General features: G+C 35.8%; 1 protein-coding gene across 1 annotated transcript in view; it reads right to left on the reverse strand.

The window, feature by feature from the left end:
• Positions 1–22,125, reverse strand: part of LOC115259975 (MOB kinase activator-like 2) — a 78,743-nt gene that overhangs the window by 10,373 nt on the left and 46,245 nt on the right. The window contains exons 3-5 of the mRNA XM_062843118.1: positions 17,032–17,042; positions 11,483–11,527; positions 2,514–2,551 (exon numbers count right to left, since the gene is read on the reverse strand). Of these exons, the coding sequence (XP_062699102.1) occupies positions 2,514–2,551; positions 11,483–11,527; positions 17,032–17,042 (94 nt within the window). The remainder of the gene's footprint in view (positions 1–2,513; positions 2,552–11,482; positions 11,528–17,031; positions 17,043–22,125) is intronic.

A 22,125-nucleotide genomic window follows, 5' to 3' on the forward strand; every position in this document is an offset into this window, starting at 1 on the left:
ATGGATATTATTGCTAGAACATTTGGAATGGTGGCAGAACAGTACACCCGCCTGAAACGTGAAGCAGCAAAGGTCGGACTGGTGGTGAATGTGGCTAAGACAAAGTACATGCTGGTAGGTGGGACTGAGCGAGACAGGACAAGCCTTGGCAGCAATGTTACGATAGACGGGGATACTTTCGAGGTAGTAGAAGAATTCGTCTACCTCGGTTCCTTGCTAACGGCTGACAATAACGTGAGCCGTGAAATACGAAGGCGCATCATCAGTGGAAGTCGTGTCTACTATGGGCTCCAGAAGAAACTGCGGTCAAAAAAGATTCACCCATATACAAGACGTTAATAAGACCGGTAATTCTCTACGGACACGAGACATGGACGATGCTCGAGGAGGACCTGCAAGCACTCGGAGTTTTCGAGCGACGGGTGTTAAGGACGATCTTCGGCGGCGTGCAGGAGAGCGGTGTGTGGCGGAGAAGGATGAACCACGAGCTCGCTGCACTTTACGGCGAACCCAGCATCCAGAAAGTGGCCAAAGCCGGAAGGATACGATGGGCAGGGCATGTTGCAAGAATGCCGGACAACAACCCTGCAAAGTTGGTGTTTGTTAACCATCCGGTTGGTACAAGAAGGCGTGGAGCGCAGAGAGCACGGTGGGCGGACCAGGTGGAGCGTGATCTGGCGAGCGTTGGGTGTGACCGACGTTGGAGAGCTGCAGTTGCAAATCGAGTATTATGGCGGCAAATTGTTGATTCAGTATTATCATGAATTTGATGTTAACTAAATAAATGAAAATGAATGACTGCCTGCATACTGCGTATTTTGACGTGCAGTTTTGTATAAAGAAATGCTTCGCAAACAATATAGAGACTATTTTTCTGACAGTTTTATCTGTTTTGCACCCCGAGATAGAGAAGTCTAGAACTTTACTTGATAGCTAGCGACACCTAACGGCGAAATAATCAATTAAATAGTGAATTACCAGAATATTCTAGTCCTTCTGAACAACTTTGCCGATGACGAAACATTTCTATCTCCTTTGGATCCTGAGATAGAGAAATATAAAGCTTTTTCTGATAACCAACGCCACACGCTATGTTTAAACCAGCAGATTATAAAAATCAAATGTACTTCGGGTTTCTTCCCACCAAACAGCAGCATTCAAGCTATATTTTCATGTGCAGAAGGTTTCAAAATATTCTATCGGTGAAAATTTTTCCATACATTTTGTATGGGAGAGAAATTGGCCGATAATGGGAATTTCATGCAAATTTGTATGAAAAACAGCTAAAAAGATGAAAAAATCAAAATTTCCCCGATGAAATATTTTAAAAGTTTCCGCATATGATAATATAGTATGAATTCTGATATTTTGTGGAAAGAAACCTGATGTACATTCATTTTTTATAATCTGCTGGTTCAGACATAGCGTGCGCCACCTAGCGGCAAAGTTATCTATCTATATATATAAAAATGAGTTTGAAGTCCCTTTGAGGCAACAAAGCTCACGAACGGCTGAACCGATCAGGATGACTTTTGCATGGTTAGGTTCGTATTCATGATGACTGTGTTTATATGTTAAAAAAGTTAGGAAAATGAACTTAAATGTAGGAAAAATAGACAAAATGCTGATTTTTATGACCTGGGAAGAAAATCAACACGATTGAAATGAAACCAATCTAGAGTGCCATGCTGAAATGACCTTAACAATTGTCAAACCACCACAACTTGGCAAGACAAAGTTTGCCGGGACAGCTAGTTAACTATAACATTCTAATATGAATTCGTATTTGTTCTAGGAATGTACCTATTATAAAATTGTTCAAAACTTCATCAACAGATGTTTCAGCACCATTAAAAATTCACTTTAGTAATTCAACCATAGTTGCCTTGGTAGTTTCGACTTTCTCAACATGTTTAGCCAGAAATTTCTGATGAAGTTCCGAAATATTTTTTTCAGAAATTTTATCAGGAGCTATAAAAGATTTTCAATCATGCACTCTATCACAAATCCACTTCAACCAATAGTTGTCGAGAACTACGCAAAACCCAAGGGCTTTCGCAAAGTTTGCAAAGAATTTTCTCTATGATTTCGGAAAAAGGCCTTAAAAATATTTTCAAGAATTGTCAGGAAGATACATAAAGATATTGCTATTCGGGTTACATTTTCCGTATTTTATGCATAAGGCTCTTTGTAGGATCACTCAGCACTACTGCAAAAAAAGTATTCTATCATTAAATGCTTTTTACGAAATTTGTTTAGGACGCGCCCCATCAAGCAACTGAAACTGCACCGCTTTCGCGCTGTTTACGACGAACGAGGTTTTTGGAAGTGTTGTACTTTTTACAACGGCGCGCGTCCTGAAGGGATAAGATATTTCTGATTGCATTTCCTGTCGAATCAATCCCCCATCCTTATCCAACAACGGACACTAAAAATGTATGAATCATTAAGATTTGTTAGGTTTCTTTTTGAGAAATTTCTCGTTGAAGTTCAGCATAAAATTCCAGGATAACCTGCCCCCCCCCCCCCCTAGATCCGGTCCTGACAAATTCTTGATCAATGCAGGCGGTATTTTCTGAGGAATTTTGTAATAGCTAGAGTAAATTATTTAATAATTCTGCCATTATTTTCGGAGTAATTTAACCCTTCAATACCCAATCCACCTTAATGACAGACTCGTGAGAATTCCAAGATGGCTGCCACAACGGTCGAATTTTGCAGCTACTCATGAATTTGAGCGCACAAATCTTATTGAGTTTTGTGCAGGGCATCTGGTGTAATATTGAGCTAGGATTTCAAGACGTTTGTTCCTAAGGCGGTGTACAGTTTGAGCATTTTGTATTTTGTCTTTCGTGGGCAGTCAAAACTTTCTTATTTTTTTGGCTGATATTTAAGACTGCTATGTATACCTCAAAAGGGGTTTTCATGTGTTTTGAAGCGTATTTACATTTCAGAAATCATAAGGAATTTATGTTTGGGTCACCATTCAGATGTCATTGTTTCTTCGCATTTTTTTTAATTTTTCCTTAATCATTCTATTACAGCTAAAGAATTTAACCCTCGAGCGATCACGCTGTTGTATTTTGTACAACACGTTAGCTTTTTGTACTCGCTTTTTGTACTTAGCATTAGCGTGGTGCTGGTGGTGGTGGCCACTGCCTCCATCGTGGCGACTGCCGGAATGTTAAGGAGATACGGGATATCGTATCAATTTTGCTCTCTTTCATCGCCATTACCCTCGAAACTTTGATGATGCAAATCTCTCCCAGTTCCCATCTCTTCAGCTTCTAATGCACCGATTGATCTCAAATTTTGTCTGGACATTCATAGAACTTGAAATATGATCAGTGAAAAAAGAATTTATTTGTGAAAAAAAAACTTTTTAAAATATCGCAAAACTCCCATTTTACGAAAAATAGTTAATTTGCGATTTTTTATTATTTTGTAAACGAATCGTTTTAAGTGAATGGTTTGTTTAGAAAAGTTATGTGTTTTGTTAGACTGATCCACTTTGCAGAAAACATATTTGTCTAAATATTGAAATTACAGAATTATTTTAAAACCAATTTATTTTCAATTTTTGTCGCAATGCGAAATTTGCGATAACTTTTGAAATGTTGCTTGTAATAGTCTAATTTCTTGACATGTTGAATTTGCAGTTATTAAGAGTGTCCAGTTAAATTTTGAAATCAATCTGTGCACTAGAAGCTCAGATTCAGAGCTAAAAAATTGAGCATTTTGTATGAAAATCAACCAATGTGTACTTCATTCTGTCCAGTACTGTAACTGAAAACTTAGTCGATTATTTATCGCATGTAAGTATGTATACAACCGTACAATTGCCAGCCCATTCATGCAGTAGGACTCGAAATGTATCTTCAAAGTTTGAGAGCAATGATTGCTGATTCTCATGACGCCCTGTAAAGCCTTGATGTAGGTGAATACCGTCGAAAATTATTTTCTCAAAAAAGACATGGAAATAAAGTTTTCCACAAAAACTTCCAATATTTCTACAATAATTAAAAAAAACCCCAAAATTTTTTGTCTCAAAAAAAAATGGTGACCCAAATAGGCTCCAAGCAATAACATAAAAGGTAGGGGTGTTTACAAATGAAAGTTAAAAAAACCAAAGCAAAACAATACAAACAATACCGAATTATTGATCAAAACATGTTTTGATCGATTTTATGTAGATGACGAAAAATGATGTTTAGATCAAAATGAAAAAAAAAGTAGATTTAAGATAATTAAGCAGTTCTGAGGAAATTCCCTCGAAATATATTCGACATCGGAATTTTCAGTAAAATGGTTTCTTAATGAAGAATTTCAAAATATGAATAAAAATTTCAAAAGCTTTTTTTGATTAATTATTAAAACGACCGATAAGTTAGTGAAGTTGTTTTTCTACGGACATACCATGTATAACCATTTTTGAAGAAGGCCCAAATCAAGCGTCGAAACGTTGGATTAAATAAAGTCACTCCGCTTTTAATCTTCCATGATTGGAAATCCAATCGTAGAGAAATAACCCACTATTTTTTGAAAATTTAAGAAAAAAATCTGTTGAAATTTTAAAAACTGTACCTGGTGATATTCATAAGGAGTTCTAATTGAAATCTACTCTCTGTATTAACCCTAAAAGGGATACCTTCATGGCCTCAGTTTCGTCACCTCGCTGAGTGTGTTCCATCAAAGACGAGCTCTGAAAGGCGCCTGGGGTCCAATGGACCCCAAGTATTCTTTTTAGGGTTAAGGGAGCAGTTTTTGCAGTACTCGCCGCGTACTTCAAACACTAAATATCCATAAATTATTTATTCAGCTACCTCTGGAGGTTTTCTCTGTCGAATTTCATAAATGCACAGCTTGGGCAACTTGACATATGAATGTATTTCTTGGATCCAACGTTTCGATTCCCATTTGGGTCTTTATCAGGGATCTTTATTTTTGGAGTTTTTGTTTTTAATTTCGTCGTTGTACTTATCTTTTAAACTGTGGAAACGGTAATTTCACCTTCTCATATATCTGCCGTTCTTCATTCTATTTGTAAAAAAAATTGGTACCTATGATTTTTTCAAGCCAAATTCATGTGTATTCCAAACCTTTGAGCAAGTACTTTAAAAATCACAGTTTTTTCTGGAGGTATTCCAAATTCAAAGTGTCTGCCGCACATATATTGTGATGTTGAGTTTCTCGTTATGATCAAGTTAAAATATTGTATAGAAATATCTAAATATCATTCAATCTTAAGACTATATAATTTGTATTTTCGGTTTTATTGCGTGAACATTTTTTTTAGAACACTTGGGAGAAGTGTGAATCTTGCAAACTACAAAATATTCTAAAAATTACGTATAATTCGAGATTTTTTTTTATTTTTTTTTCACTTAGAATTAACTACGTGAACTTAAACATATTTTTCCAGAGCAATTGGGATATGTATGAATCTTTGAAAATACTAAATCTGCACAAAATATAGGATAATGGTCGAGTTTTGGACCCCTAGAGGACAGTAGTTTGAATTGAAGTCAAAATCAAACAAATTCAAAGGGTGTTACACATAATGGTGATGTTTGTATGATCGTAAACGCATCCACTGCCCGTTAAAAATACCCAGAAGGAAAAAATTGATGAACACAACTGATTCTTGAAGCCAGTCTTCCCACGAACTCAACACAAGTTCAACTTTGGTACGTTTTCTAGCACTTGTGTTGAACATCAAACGCCAAACATCGGGGTACCCGTGTTTGCTAGCGTACTCCGTACCAAAGAGTACTCAAGTACAAAACTTGTGTACGTACAGAAGTACAAAACGAAAACCGAACAGAGCGAAATCCGAGAATGAAACCCGTAGCGGCTTTCCGATTGCTAAACGAGTGGTGCCGAACCGTCAATCGTTGTTCGAGAAAGTTCTTTTTTGCACGATCGCACGTTTCACGCGGTTTTCGTGTACTGTACATATGTTCGTACTTGTGTTTGAAACGTACTCCGAACACGTTTGGGTACAGATTTGTGTGTTGCGGTTTAAACACCAAGTCGGAGTACAGTCGAAGTTTAAATACAGCAGTACTCAGCGAGTTCGGTGTTCATCTGGGAAGACTGCTTGAAGCATAATTTTTCACTATTATTATTATTATTATTATTATTATTATTTATTTTAATTCAAAATTTAGAAAGAGGGAAAAGCCCCCTTGAGCGATTTACATTTAAAATCATTCTCAAAAGGGCGCAAAACCTCTTTTTCTTTTAAAAAATCATTACAAAAATAAAATAATTTAAAACTATTCTAAAGGCTCAAACGGAATTTATCCATCGCAGAGCCGGAATCTTGATAGTGGATCCTCAACCGAAAACCAGGCAATCCTCCATCGATTTTATATTTTCTTCAATCCTGAAAAAACAGAAAAAAATGCGAGAATCATTCAAAATATAAAAAAATCATTATTTTTAAAAATCATACTAAATAAGAAATGTCATTTAAAAATTTATATAACAATTGCATATTTGGAAGAAATTTACTTGCTAATATATCTCGAACAGACTCAGGAAACGTATCATGAGGTTTTTGTAAATTACTAAGGAATGAAATTCTAGGTATACTATATTTATTACAATTAAAAACTTTATGATAAATATCCTCGTAAAAATCGCCGCAATCACATAAATTAGAATCTTAATATTAATGCGATACAAATGACTATTACAAATATAATGATTTGAAATAAGTCTTGACAATGAACAAATAAAATTTCTTCCAACAAACAATTTTTTGAACCATGAAGTGTGATTTACAATTGGCTGAATGGAATGACACCAACGGCCTTTATCGCTGGAATTCCAAGAAAGTTGCCAATCATGTAAAGATTTAGTTTTCAATACAGTATGATATTCAGAAGAAGCAATTTGACGATTATATATAACACCACAACGAACACCTAATTTAGCCAATGTATCAGCTTGCTCATTGCCATATATATTAGAATGGGCTGGAATCCATACAAATTTGATAATAAACCCCTGATGGTATAAATTATATAATTCTTCTTTCAATTTTAATATGATATGATGTGTTTTGAAGTAAAAATTTATGGATTTGATAGCATTTAAACAGCTTAAACTATCCGTACATATAATAAATATATTTGGAGTTAACTTTTTAATTATCGTACAAGTAAAATATAAAGCAGTTAATTCAGCAATGAATATTGAACAAGGGGATTGTAATTTATAAAAATAAGTAGAAGTGTAATTATATATACCAAATTCAGCAACATTTTGAATCAATGACCCATCAGAAAAATAAATTTGTTTTAATTCTTCATGGAATGATAAATCAATAATAGGAGTAAATGAATGGATATTAATATCAAAATTATGGAAATTAACTGAGGGAATCAAATTTGGCGCAATATTCAATGAGCAACAATATTGAAATGAATGCAATATTCTACAAGTAGGATTTATTATTGATAAGCATTTCAAAATGTCAATTAATGGATGATTTTTATTGATACATTGTAACACAAATTTGCAATTTAGCTCGTGCAAACGCATTTTGAGTGGAATAATACCCGCTAGAACTTCTACAGATTTAGTATGAGTAGAGTTCATTAATTTTAGACAGATTCTCAAACTACGGAATTGAATTTTCTCTAATTTAGAAAAGTGTGTATGAGTTGTGCTTATAAAAGTGAAACAACCATATTCCAAAACAGAACGAATAGTTGTTTTATAGAGTACTATCAAATCAGATGGATGTGCACCCCACCAAGTGCCTGTAATGGTTTTGAGAAAGTTTATTCTTTTTGAACAAATTTTTTGAACGTGTTGAATATGTTTATTCCACAATAATTTTGAATCAAACCAAATTCTTAAATACTTATAGTCATCAACTTGTTCAATTTCATGACCATTGAGGTACAAATTAATACTAATGAGAGAACGTTTACGAGAAAATAAAATGAATTTCGTTTTTGCTACTGAAAAAGTGAAACCATTATTATGAGCCCAAGATCCAATGTTATCTAATGTGCATTGCATAAAATTAGCATTAGCATTAGCATTAGCATTAGCATTAAGCGAGTCGCACAAATTCGTAGGTGGTACAGTCCTTGAGTCCTAGACCGCTGTTATAAGGGTTGCCTCCTTCCCGTCTGAACCAAAGCACAAAGATTTGGGACTAATCTCTGACTCTTAGACAAGACTGACGCAATCCTCCAATGGTCGAGCACTGTCCTGGCCACGTCCTTGCGACTGCTGAGGAATGGGAAAGGATGGTTAGTTTTGGACACCTATGAAAAATGTAGACAACTCTACGATCTCTCAGGCCTAGGTGTCACGGGAATTTGGGTGTTGTTAGTGGAAGGGTAAACTCCAAAGGATACGCTTGGTCAACGTTCAGGCACACCATTGTTAGTCTTCTTCGAATTAGTTGTCTGCCCGATTAATCCTGGTTTTCTCGTCGTCTTGGTGGCATTTGGTTGAATTACTAGATTCTTCGGTTGATAATCTGAAATATAAAATAATATTAACATCGTACGTCAAATAAGCTACATATAAGTGATACGCTCGCCACAGTTGCATATTTTTACAATATTTATTATATCATACGATAAATTTACCTCAAACCTGCTGAAATAAAATGTTGATTAGCAGTACATAGGGTAAAAAATATAATTTGGACATGTATGTAATTTGGACAGGCACGGCGATGTATGACTTGTTCCAAAGAGCTAATAAAAGTTGATACTTCTCAATATCGTTAATTGGATCAATCAGACCCTATTCTGTTGACTTTCGTTGAAAATACGCTTAACAATTACGAATTTACTTCAAAATTATCGAAAATGTAAATTATTTCACTAAAACCCCTCAAATGTACAGGTATGCAAGACGACATACACTTCACAGTCACATACAATATTCACTCCAAAAGCGTTGAAATAATAATTGTAAGAAATTTAAATGCCTTATTGCAATGAAAACTGTTCAATAAAGAAGCATTGGGCAGTTAAACTCTTATCATTCATCTAGAACGCATAAAATAGGTGGTGTCCAAAATACATTACAAGTTTTCTACTGTAAATATATTTTGGCCATCTGGCGAACTACATGGGGATGCTGTACAATTGCATACTTGGAGGCGTATTCTGTGGGTCTGGCGATATTTTCTCGATTTTAACAAAAACTATAATAGTTATCAAAATAGATGCCTGTTAAGCGGAGAAATTTGATTATTTATAACAAAATATTTGTTAATTTATACTACTTCCATGATTTACTAGTATTCATGGCTAAACATTGAGATAATTGCCCTGTCCAAATTATATATACCTAAGGGTGTCCAAAACATATATTCGGTGTCCAAAATGCAATTCTAACAAGCGATTGGAAATTTTAATTTTCTCAGCTTAAAATGCTTTCGTTAAGGTTTTTGTCACCAGGAACGCAAAGCACAATCATATAATAAGTGTACAAGTAACTTTGCACGATAATCAATTGCTTTCTAAGGAAGATAGGGGACGATTTTTCCAACGTTGTGCTCAGCCTGTCCAAAATACATGAATTACCCTACATTGAAACAAAATTAACTACAAAACACAAAAAAGCATCAAACTTTGATCTTGGAATATTTATAAATACGATAAATGTCAAGATCAAAATTTGATTTGGTAGATCTTACACCGCAACGCACCATTCTAAGGTGATCTACCCAAGTTACGGCATTGTGCATTGCATAAAATGACGAATTATTTCTCTATTATTTCCACAAATAGAAAGAACTTTATCATCCGCAAACTGATAAAAATAACAACCATTTGGAATGATAGATATTATATCACTAGTGAACAAATTTTATAAAAAGGGACTTAAACAAGATCCTTGAGGAAGACCAAAATAACTATACCGAATCAATTTTGAGGATCCTTCATGAAAAAAATGTAGAATTTTGAATGAAAAGAGATTATATAGAAAATTTGTAATTATTATTGGAATTTTTAAATTGTTTAATTTATTAAAAAGTAAATCAATTAACACCGAATCATAGGCACCAGAAACATCAAGAAAAGTTGATACAACATCTTGTTTTTTATTAAATGCTAAATTAATTTGTGAAGCTAAAAGAGCAACGCAATCTCGAGTGCCAGATCCTTTCCTAAATCCAAATTGACAAGATGGCAAAATTTGATTATTCTCGGCCCATAATTCAAGACGATTCAATAACATTCTTTCCATGAGTTTACGAAGACAAGATAATAAACTAATCGGTCTACGACTATCAACCGATGAAGGATCTTTGCCTGGTTTAACAATACTAACAATTTTGATAAAACGCCATTCTGTTGGAAATATATTTTGGGATAAAAATAAATTATACAATGACAATAAATGTGTCTTTCCTTCTAATGGTAAATTTTGCAACACAACAAATTTTATATCATCAATCCCCGGAGAAGTATTATTTGTAATAGATAATGCTAAATCTAATTCTTCTATGGAAAAAGAAGCGCAAAGTTCTGGAAAGTAATTATACTTCTGATGATTTTTGAAGTTAATGAATTGAGGAACATAATCGGGACAAATTTTAGATGCAAATTTTTCAATCCAGTCTTCAGAATATTCCGAAATATTTGGCGAAGAAGAGTCGTAATTTCTTAAATTTCTAGCTACAGACCATAATGTTGATAAAGATGTTTCTCTGTCTAGATTTTCAATAAAATGTTTCCAATAATTCCTCTTTTTAAATTTAGTTACACGAACAAATTGCGCTTCTGCTTTACAGTATGAAAAATAATTTTCCCGTGATCCTGAACGGCGAAATTTTTTAAAAGCTTCTGATTTATTTTTCAGGGCAAATGAACAATCACTATCCCACCAAAATGAAGGACGTTTTTTATTAGCAGGTTTTGAAATAATTTTGTATTTTTGAGATTTAATTAAACAACGCATTAATATTTCAGAAAAAAAGTTTATAATTTTCAAGTGGAGAAACAGAATGATCAAAAGTATTCAAAGAAAATGAAATAAGATCAGCAAACTTCTGCCAATCAACATTTTTGCATAAATCAGGAACATAAGGTTTATTATATGATTGATTATGATCTGTTTTACAAATCCCTATCAAAATTGGTAAATGGTCACTACCATTCGGATCATCAATTGTTTTCCAAGAAGAAATGAAAGATAAAGAGTTTGAACAAAGAGATAAATCAATACAAGTATGTTGAGCTGGAGGAACAGCAATCCTCGTAAAAGATCCGTCATTCAAAATATTCAAATTTAGTTCATCAATTAAATCCATAATCAAATTACCTCTACCATCAGATTTGTCACTTCCCCAAGCTATATTGTGAGCATTAAAATCTCCTAATATAAAAAATGTAGATGGAATATTATCTAAAATAGTTTTCATTTGTGATATTTGAAAAGTGGTATTGGGAGGAATGTAAACACAAACAATATTATTATTATTAACAGAAATGGCAATAAATTCAATTGATGATTCGAAAGGTAAATTCAAATGTTTAAACTGAATTCCATTACGGATTCCAATCAAAACTCCTCCATATGAATCATTTCTATCTTTACGAATGATGTTATAAGAAGAAATATGCAAATGTTTGCTATCAACCAACCAAGTTTCATTTAAGCAAAAAATATCAATATCCAAATTAAATAATAAAGTTTTCAACCTATCAATTTTGGGTATAATACTGCGACAGTTCCATTGCAAAATATTGAATAAATTTTGATTAATACAAGCCATTAAAACGAGAACTATGAAGCAATGAGGGGTCCAAATGCATTCAATTTTTCAAAAAGTGAAGCAAGAAATGGTAAAACTTTTTTAATTAATTTTTTCCAAAAATCACTAAATCCTAGAAATTCAACTATTTGCTCCAAAATTTTTAAAATAGAGTTGTCATCATTTTCATTATTATTTGATGAGTTTGTAACATTATCATTATTATTTTTATTTTCATTTTTATCTACTCTTTGAAATCCAGGTATAGTTCGTGGAGTAGAGGTAGTATTAAGAGGAGGGAAGTTTGTATCAAATGATGTTGATGGTTGAGGATCATTAGTATCATGTCTGTCAGAAAAAACTTTGGATCTTTTCCTTTTGATTGGCGGTTTATTTGATTGGAATCCTGATTCGTTATCAGCATCAGATAATGTTTCATAAATATTAGCCGAACTAAAATCACCAGAAGCTTTCAAAATTTCAGAATAAGATAATTGATGATTGATTTTGATTTGCCGATTGTATTTTTTTTGATTAGCTTCATAAACTGAACAATTTTTAAGAGAGTTGTGCTGTTTTTGACAATAAATACACTCATCTGAATGTTTACTACATTCTGATGAACAATGAGGTTGTCCACATTTGGAACATTTAGGTTTATTTGAATAATATTCTGAGGTGTGTCCAAACAAAAGGCATCGAGTACAATGCATCAATTTCGGAAAATATAGTCTAACATCAAAAGTTACATTATTAACCGATAAAATATCCGGAAGAACAGAACCGGCAAAAGTTATCTTTATGCAATCCGAATGAATGTACTTCGATTCATTGCCTTTAAAAATTAATTTTGATAATCGACTACAATCCAAAATTTTAACTGGGGAAATGGATTTATTTTTAAAAATTCCTAAACCAAAATTTATGATGTCATCGCAACATAGAGTTTCATCATAAATGACACCATTAATTTCGCATGAATCGCATGGAGCGTACACGCGATACGAATTTTGAAATAAATTTGATTCAAGGAGAGCATTTGCATCTCCACGAGAACCAAAAACTACCCTTAATTTATCTAAAGAAACCTTCTTGATTTCCTTTACTGATTTGTATCGTTTGTAAACTTCAGCAGAAATAAGGAGAACATTAATTGGTCTCTCCTTTTTCCTGAAATAAACTACATATGGACCAAGAAAAGTAGATGGAAAAATTTTCACTCTAACTGGTTTTGATGTTGCTGCAGGAATAGCAGACAAATCCTCCTCTTTTGAATCTGATCTTGATCTCTCGAGCCGCAATCCAACGAAACGTTCAATAACAGCGATCGTAAACTTGTACTCTTGAACAACGACGCTCACAGGATACCGCTATGTGTTGTACACTTGTAATCCACTGTCGAGAATCCAACCGCAGCACACCGACTTCAATCCGCAATCCTTGAAAAATTTTCACCCTGAAACGAGAGAAAATGTCAGTCGCAGGAAAAACTCCGCCTTTGTCAAGTCAAGGCCTGCTATGGCAATGAATTTTTCACTATTCTTGGCATCCCAATAAATTTTGGGCACCCGGTGTTTAAGGACAAGGTATTTGGAGTACATTGCTCAAAATTTCTAGAGCACCGTTTTTAAGAACCGTTGAACGGATTTGGATTAAAATGCATCACGCTGTTGAGAACCACTGAACAATTAGCGTGATGCATTTTCATCCAAATCCGTTCAACGGTTCTAAAAAACGGTGCCCTAGAAATTTTGAGCTATGTACTCCAAATACCTTGTCCTTAAACCCGTTTGAAACTATTTTCAATCTGCCACCTGAATATGATGGATCTTATCCTAATTACTGACAAAGGCTGATTAGATGAACTTTGCGCGAATTCAATACCCTAGAATATTAAACGTTTTTGCTTACATTTGCAAGTTTCCTCAGCACCACATTCTTTGTTCGTTAACATGTTGCGACACTCGCATGGATGACGTGATTGACAAAAAAAAATCAAGGTAAGTAATGATATTTCCCGTGAGAATCTCTTCATGAAATCTATGAAAGTTTTGGTAATATGGCCCAGGGGGTCCAAAATATATTGGAACTTCACATTCATCGTGACAACTCCTGAGTTTTTTGCTTGAACACAATCACGTGTAAACCCTTCGAAAAAAGTTGCGGAAGAATTTTTGCCAATAATTTTGGATTTTTTTCTACAGTTTTTTTTTTTTTAAATTCTTTTAGTTATTTTTTGGGGCATATTTGCTGTAAATCTTTTGATGATTTCTACATCGATGCCTTTCGGAAATCCGTCGGGAATCCCTACTTAAATTTCTTCAGCATACTCTTCGGGAGATCCTTCAGAATTTTTTTTTTTATGAATTCTTACGGAAACTGCTTTTTAAATTTCTTCGACAAATCTATTGCAATATCTTTCTGATTTTCCTTCAAGTATTTCCTTTGGAAACACCCTTAGGCTTTCCTTGAGGGGTATACCGCAATAGATCAAATATTGGTCTCAGTGGTTATGCCCCGAACAGAGAAAAAAAATTATTTGATTTTTTTTTTTGGCAGCTTATATGAGAATTTCTTTGGCAATTTCATTAGGAATGCCTCAGGCAGTTTTTCGGTACTATCTCTTCAGATTCCTTCGGAATTCCTTTACTGATTTGTTCTGAAATATATTTCTTAAAATATTTTTCACAAATACCAATGGGTAATTTCTGCATTTCCAATGGAATTGTATGAGAAATATTTAAAGGAATAACCGAAGGAATTCAAGATGAAACTACCGAAGGAATTCCCAAAGGATATTGCGAAAGAGTTGTGGACGGAATTCCCAACATAATTGCCTGTGAAATTCAAAGATAGATATTGGATAGAATTTATAGTTAAATTGTTGTAATTTTGAAAAAAAAATGAAAATAATTATCGAAGGATTTAAAAATTAATACCGTAAGAACTTATAAAGAAATCGCTGAGAAATTTCCTGTACAAGTTTAATATAAATTATTATAGCAATTAACAAACAACAATTTTAAAGAAATTTTCTAAGAATATTTCGGAAAGAGAATGCCGAAGAAATCCCTACAGGAATTGCTTAAGCAGTTTTCGGAGGAATAAAAGTAAGAATCTCAATAAAATTGCCAAATTAATTTTAATAGGCGTTGCAATAGAAATTCCCAAAGCAATTTCCGCATGAATTTACAATGGGATAACTAAAAAATAATTAAATAAATTGCCATTGAAATTTCTTTTGTTTTAATCTTCTTTTAATTTGTTAATTTTAATTTACCAAGGAAACTAGGAATTCAATGACACATATTGCCCATTTACTGGCATTTTACCAGAAACTTGTAATTAAAAGGCACGAAATGTTGCTAATTGACAAATTGAGAGGTAAAATTTGTGGAAAAAAAATCGCATTCTGGTGGGATTCGAACCCACGATACCGTATTCGCCAGACCGGCGCTTTAACCACCTAAGCAACAGAACAATTAATGATTCTGCGGAATAGAAAGCGTAACTGGTTCCAAAGCCACACTGTGAACACTTCTATTTCACAAACCTATCTCTCTTTCGGCTTAGATACCAATCCACAATACACCCCGTTTCTATTCCGCATAAACTATAAATTTGTACAAAAGTTCCCGAAAAAAAAAATTCCAAATAAATTTCTGTACAACTTTCAATTAAAGTACCAAAACAATCCTCTTGCTTTGCCGAAGGAATTTTGAAAGAAATCGCTGAAGTAATATCCAAGGGAATTATCAAAGGAGTTTGAAACTAGCGAAGGAAATATTTTTTCGAAAACTTCTTGAAGAAATTGACGAACGATTTTGAAATGCATTGCTGGAGAAATTAATAAAAAAAAAAAACTAAAATAATTCTAAAAAAAATGTCGAAGGAATCCCTAAAGGCATCGTTGAGACAAATGTTATGAGAATAATCGAAACAATTCATAAATAAATTGCGAAAAAAAAGTTTAAATGCATTATTGAAATAAATGAAAATAATTTAACGAATAAATGCATAAGAAATCACAATTTTTGAAATAATCGCCGAATTAATTTTCAACATTCTAATATACCAGTTTTAGTAAAAAAAATGTAGTCCTAGGATGCTGCACTCTTTTTTTTATCTGTATTACGAGATTTTTAGCCCTAGGTTAGTTCATCTCGGGACCCACGCTTTACTTCCCTTCCGAAGGAAGAACTCACATTTTGCGAGTTTGTCGGGAGTGGGATTTGATCCCAGGTCCTCGGCGTGATAGTCTAGTGTTCTAACCATCACACCAGGTCCGCTCCAGTGCTGCACTCTTGGTTTTCAAGTAATTCAACAAAATGGGTTCCGCCCTAGATTCCGCCTGTATTCAAACGTCTCAAAATTATTCTGGAAAAGTATTCCTAATTACAATTGAAAAGCTGAGTTCGAGCCGAAAATACAATTTTGTCGATAACTTTTTACATTTGTTCTGGAAAAGTGTTATTTTATACATAATTGTTTTCTAGGAACGAAACACGTACTTCGACTACCAGTTGCAGTCTCCATCGGTGTCAATTATTCAAATGATAGTTCATATCTTTATTAACCCTCTAATACCCAACCCCGCCTTTAGATGGGATATAGCTTGAGCATTTTTGTATTTTTTCTTTCCTAGGCAATCAAAACTTTCATATTTTTGGCTGATATTTAACCGTCTATTTCCCAATTTTTTGGTCATCTCTCAGATGTCATTGTTTCTTACTTGTTTCTTACATTCTATTATAGTAAAAGAGTTTTGGGGGAGTTGAATACACTCTAAATCTATTTTCCACAAAATTACACGAAAAATTAAATTTTCAATGAAAAAAAAAATTAAAGCAGTTTAACAATAATCATAAAATCTCAAAATGTTTTCGTCTAAATAAATCTGTATCCCACAAAATAAAAATTAGAAAAATCAAAAACCAAAACTCACAAAATCGGGTTAAAAAAGAAAGTACATAGAAAAAGAAAATTGAAATCGCAAACTCTAATGAAGACCACATTTGCTTCGAATCCCAAGTAATATTTTGATGAGTAATTGGTCTTGTAGAGGTTTTTAGAACTGCCATTTTACCTTATACCTTTTATTTTGGGTTTGAAATGGTTTTAAGAACCTCTTCTAGTCCATTTGACTAAAAATGTTACTTGGGATGGCTGTATGCCAAACCAAATTAATCTAAAGTTGCCCATTACTCACAATGAATTCTCCTAGCGAACAACTATTTGGGCTACAACCCTGCATCCACTAAATACAACTAATATCCAGTAGTGGGTACTAGTACCAACGCTGCATACTGATTGAGTCTAAACTCAAGGAAGTTCTCGTGCCGCAGCAGCGTCGTCGTCATCGCTACCGTAGGCCATTCATTCCGTTCCGTGCCGTAGCGTAGCACTGCGGCAAAACTACCGCGGAGAGTCGAATGCTCGCCATGCACGTTGTACAATGTCTTGCTACAGTGGTGGTCCACGAATTTGTACCTTTCTTTTTGTTATCTTTTTTATACATAATGATCAGTTTTGTAGGACGAGGTTCCGAGTTAATTATAAGTTGATTATGCCATTTTCATATGAGTAAACCTAGCTTCAAGACAAATATTATAGATACGTAGTATTTCAGGCCAAACATTTCAATAGGTCCTATCTGCATTTAAGAGGCTCTCTTTGTTCACTTTCTCTTTGAGTCATTACAATGTAATGATACACTTTTCAACTACTTTTGCAGTACAAATCAAAAGACGATTGTTTTGATCATCGTTCTATGCAAGGAGACAATCATAATTCATATAAACATCTGAGATATGACCGAAAGAGAGGGAAACCAAAGAGAGCCTCTCTTCTGCAGATTGGACCTTTAGAAATATTTGGCCTGATTTATAGACTGTTTCAGAAATTATAAATACACTTTGTTTTTTAAATTAAATGAACTGCTCTAATGGTTTTTACCAACTTCTTTCAGAGTATAGCATATTGTACTCCATATTTTTGTATTTCCTTTCAATTGTCTTGATATTTTAAAGAACAGTCGAGTTCTCTAACAAATAACTTAATTTTTCAAATTTGAGGGGCCCAGAATCAAAGGGGTGTAAGTGACCATTTTGTCGATTTTAAGCTGTGCATATCATAAAATTCTTCAGATTTCAAGCTTTCAGGAACTTTTTTAAGATTGTTTCTACGATGATTAGAAAAATTACTATAATTCAGAGAAAATTGGGTTGATTTTGAAATTCCATACATTTTGTATGGGATAAAAAATTGGTCAAAAACTTTAAACCCCATTTACTCGAAAGTGGGTTTTTGTCACTTACACCCCTTTGCTTCTAATCCCCTCATTTGCATTTGCACAAAGGTGGTTTTTAATGATTTCAACATTATTTATCACTAAATGCCAAAAATTATCTAAATGTTTATCACATTCGCTTCTCAACAAGTTGTCTAAGGAATGCCTTGGTCAAAATTTGGGAAAAATCGATAAAGGCATTTCCACAACATTTTTTCGGAGATCAATTTTCTTATTTTTTAAGGTAGTAGAATACCTTAACAACATAAGAACATAAGAATTACCACACAGTTTCTTAGCTTTCCTAAACGCATTTAATTTAAACAAATTTGTTTTTTCAGCTCATTCGATCCTTTAGATAGCAAAGCTTGTCATACCATAAAAACGAATGAAGTAAGCAGTAATTAAGATATTCGTTTGCTTAACGTTTGTTGCTACTGGTGTTGTTGAGAAATTTGAAACAAAAAACTTTGTATTGAGAAGGCCCGTAATGTTGGTTCTTGATCAAATATTCCAGTAAAAATTACTCTTACCAATCGAGAAATATCTTTTATTATCGATACAGCAATTTTTATTGTGTTTGGAAAATAAATATTTTATCTGTGAGATATTTTTCTTTTCTACTATGCTACATTTTTTGACCACTTTGTGCAACTTCAAATTTTAATCATCTAGTTTACAAAGCCCTATTTTTTAACTTTTACCAGAAACATTAACAAAATTGGTATTGTTTGCTTCGTTAGCATGTTTACTATAAGAGCAAGAAGAAACTTTTTTGGATATTGTGCTCAAATAGAAATGGCAGTTAATCGTTAAGGTATTTTTTAATTTCTGAAACAGTCTATACTAAAAATAAATCGGTAAAAAATGAATAAACTTAACCCTTTGGACCCCAACATAGAAACAGCTATATAAACACCAATTCAACAAAACAGAATCTTTGTCGTCGGCAAAGTTGTTGGGACTTTATTGACAACCTACTTAGAACATCCTGAACACCATGAAATTTGGAAAAAACGAAATAACTGACATACCAGTTGTTCTAAAAGCTGAATTTGGATATGGTTTACGTTCATATGTATTCATTTAACCTTTGTCAAGAATATCAAAAGGTGTTTTATATTCTGGGATGTTCTAGGTGTTCCAAACTGTTCTAGGGTGAAGGCCTACAAATCTACAAGAATAGTTTTATATGTTTTCGCCATAAATAAAAGCATTGCATAATCTACTGAAATCCGTGAAGTTCTTGATATTTACAATGCCATTTATAGACACTATAGAGATATTCTAGGTCAGCCTTGGAGTTCAGAACTTCAGATCTACACTCGTAACAACGGCCATATCTTTTATACTGAGTAACGTTGCATAATCAACCGCGGTTACTGGACCAATCTGGAGTCTACTTGTTTATTATATACCTTTGGGGTATTGAGGGTCGTCCAAACTATTCTATAATGAAGTCCTTCAAATCTACAATAACATTTATATGTTCATTCATTTATTTAGTTAACATCAAATTCATGATAATACTGAATCAACAATTTGCCGCCATAATACTCGATTTGCAGCTGCAGCTCTCCAACGTCGGTCACGCCCAACACTCGCCAGATCACGCTCCACCTGGTCCGCCCATCGTGCTCTCTGCGCTCCACGCCTTCTTGTACCAACCGGATGGTTAGCAAACACCAACTTTGCAGGGTTGTTGTCCGGCATTCTTGCAACATGCCCTGCCCATCGTATCCTTCCGGCTTTGGCCACTTTCTGGATGCTGGGTTCGCCGTAGAGTGCAGCGAGCTCGTGGTTCATCCTTCTCCGCTACACACCGTTCTCCTGCACGCCGCCAAAGATCGTCCTTAGCACCCGTCGCTCGAAAACTCCGAGTGCTTGCAGGTCCTCCTCGAGCATCGTCCATGTCTCGTGTCCGTAGAGAACCACCGGTCTTATTAACGTCTTGTACATGGTACATTTGGTGCGGGGGTGAATCTTTTTTGACCGCAGCTTCTTCTGGAACCCATAGTAGGCACGACTTCCACTGATGATGCGCCTTCGTATTTCACGGCTCACGTTATTGTCAGCCGTTAGCAAGAAACCGAGGTAGACGAATTCTTCTACCACCTCGAAAGTATCCCCGTCTATCGTAACATTGCTGCCAAGGCTTGTCCTGTCTCGCTCAGTCCCACCTACCAGCATGTACTTTGTCTTAGCCGCATTCACCACCAGTCCGACCTTTGCTGCTTCACGTTTCAGGCGTAGGGTTTGGTGACCATAGGAATGGTTTAGTGGGTACGAGGAGAGAGTAGTCCTGGATTTTACTTTTGTTGTAGAAGACGGCCTGTCAGACCTACAACCCCCTAACCTTCTGTTAGGGTGTCTCTTGAGCAGATTATCCCCCTATGGTTAAGAAGGAAAAAAAGGGCAATGTTGAATAATAGTAGGCAGGAAAGTCCATCACCTTGTTGTAGTCCCCGTCGGGATTCAAATGAACTGGATAGTTCACCCGAAATCCTTACGCTGTTCTGCACACCGTCCATCGTTGCTCTTATCAGTCTAGTCAGCTTCCCGGGAAAGCTGTTCTCTTCCATAATTTTCCATAGCTCTGTGCGGTCGATACTGTCGTATGCCGCTTTGAAGTCGATGAACAAGTGATGCGTTGGGACCTGGTATCACGGCATTTCTGGAGGATTTGCCGTACGGTGAAGATCTGGTCCGTTGTCGACCGGCCGTCGATGAAACCGGCTTGGTAACTTCCCACGAACTCATTTACTTCAGGCGAAAGACGACGGAAGATGATCTGGGATAGCACTTTGTAGGCGGCATTCAAAATGGTGATCGCTCGAAAGTTCTCACACATTAACTTGTCGCCTTTCTTGTGGATGGGACAGATTATCCCTTCCTTCCACTCTTCCGGTAGCTGTTCGGTTTTCCAGATCTTGACTATTAACTGATGCAGACAGGTGGCCAACTTTTCCGGGCCCATCTTGATGAGTTCTGCTGCGATACCGTCCTTACCAGCCGCTTTGTTGTTTTTGAGCTGGTGGATGGCATCCTTAACTTCCCTCAACGTGGGAGTTGGTTCGTTCCCGTCCTCTGCTGCACCAACATAGTCATTTCCTTCGCTGGCTTGGTCCTCCGTGCCTACATTCTCTTCGCCATTCAGGTGCTCGTCGAAGTGCTGCTTCCACCTTTCGATCACCTCACGTTTGTCCGTCAGGAGGCTCCCGTCCTTATCCCTGCAGATTTCGGCTTGCGGCACGTAGCCTTTGCGGGATGCGTTGAGCTTCTGGTAGAACTTGCGTGTTTCCTGTGAACGGCACAGCAGTTCCATTTCCTCGCACTCCGCTTCTTCCAGGCGGCGCTTTTTCTCCCGGAAGAGACGGGTCTGCTGCTTCCGCCTCTGTCTGTATCGCTCCACATTCTGTCGGGTTTCATGCTGTAGCATTACCGCCCGCGCTGCATCCTTCTCCTCCAGAACCGCTCTGCACTCCTCGTCGAACCAATCGTTTCGACGACTCCGTTCTACGTGCCCGATAGTGCTCTCGGCTGCGTTGTTGATTGCTGCTTTGACTGTACTCCAGCAGTCCTCTAGAGGGGCCACATCGAGCACACCCTCGTCCGGCAACGCTGCCTCGAGATTCTGCGCGTATGCGGTGGCGACATCCGGTTGCTTCAGTCGCTCTAGATCGTACCGGGGCGGCCGCCGGTGTTGTACATTGTTAATAACGGAGAGTTTTGGGCGCAGTTTAACCATCACCAGGTAGTGATCAGAGTCGATATTACCGCCACGATAGGTCCTGACGTCGATAATGTCGGAGAAGTGCCGTCCATCAATCAGAACGTGGTCGATTTGCGATTCCGTTTGTTGTGGTGATCTCCAGGTGTAACGATACGGGAGGCTGTGCTGGAAGAAGGTGCTACGAATGGCCATGTTCTTGGAGGCGGCGAAATCGATGAGGCGTAGGGCAATTTCGTTCGTCAGCTGGTGGGCGCTGAACTTTCCAATCGTCGGTCTGAATTCCTCCTCCTGGCCTACCTGAGCGTTTAGATCCCCTATGTGATCTTAACGTCGTGGTTTGGGCAGCGGTCATTTATGTGT

This window comes from Aedes albopictus, chromosome 3 (assembly GCF_035046485.1).
Source record: "Aedes albopictus strain Foshan chromosome 3, AalbF5, whole genome shotgun sequence".
In the NCBI taxonomy this organism is placed as follows: domain Eukaryota; kingdom Metazoa; phylum Arthropoda; class Insecta; order Diptera; family Culicidae; genus Aedes; species Aedes albopictus.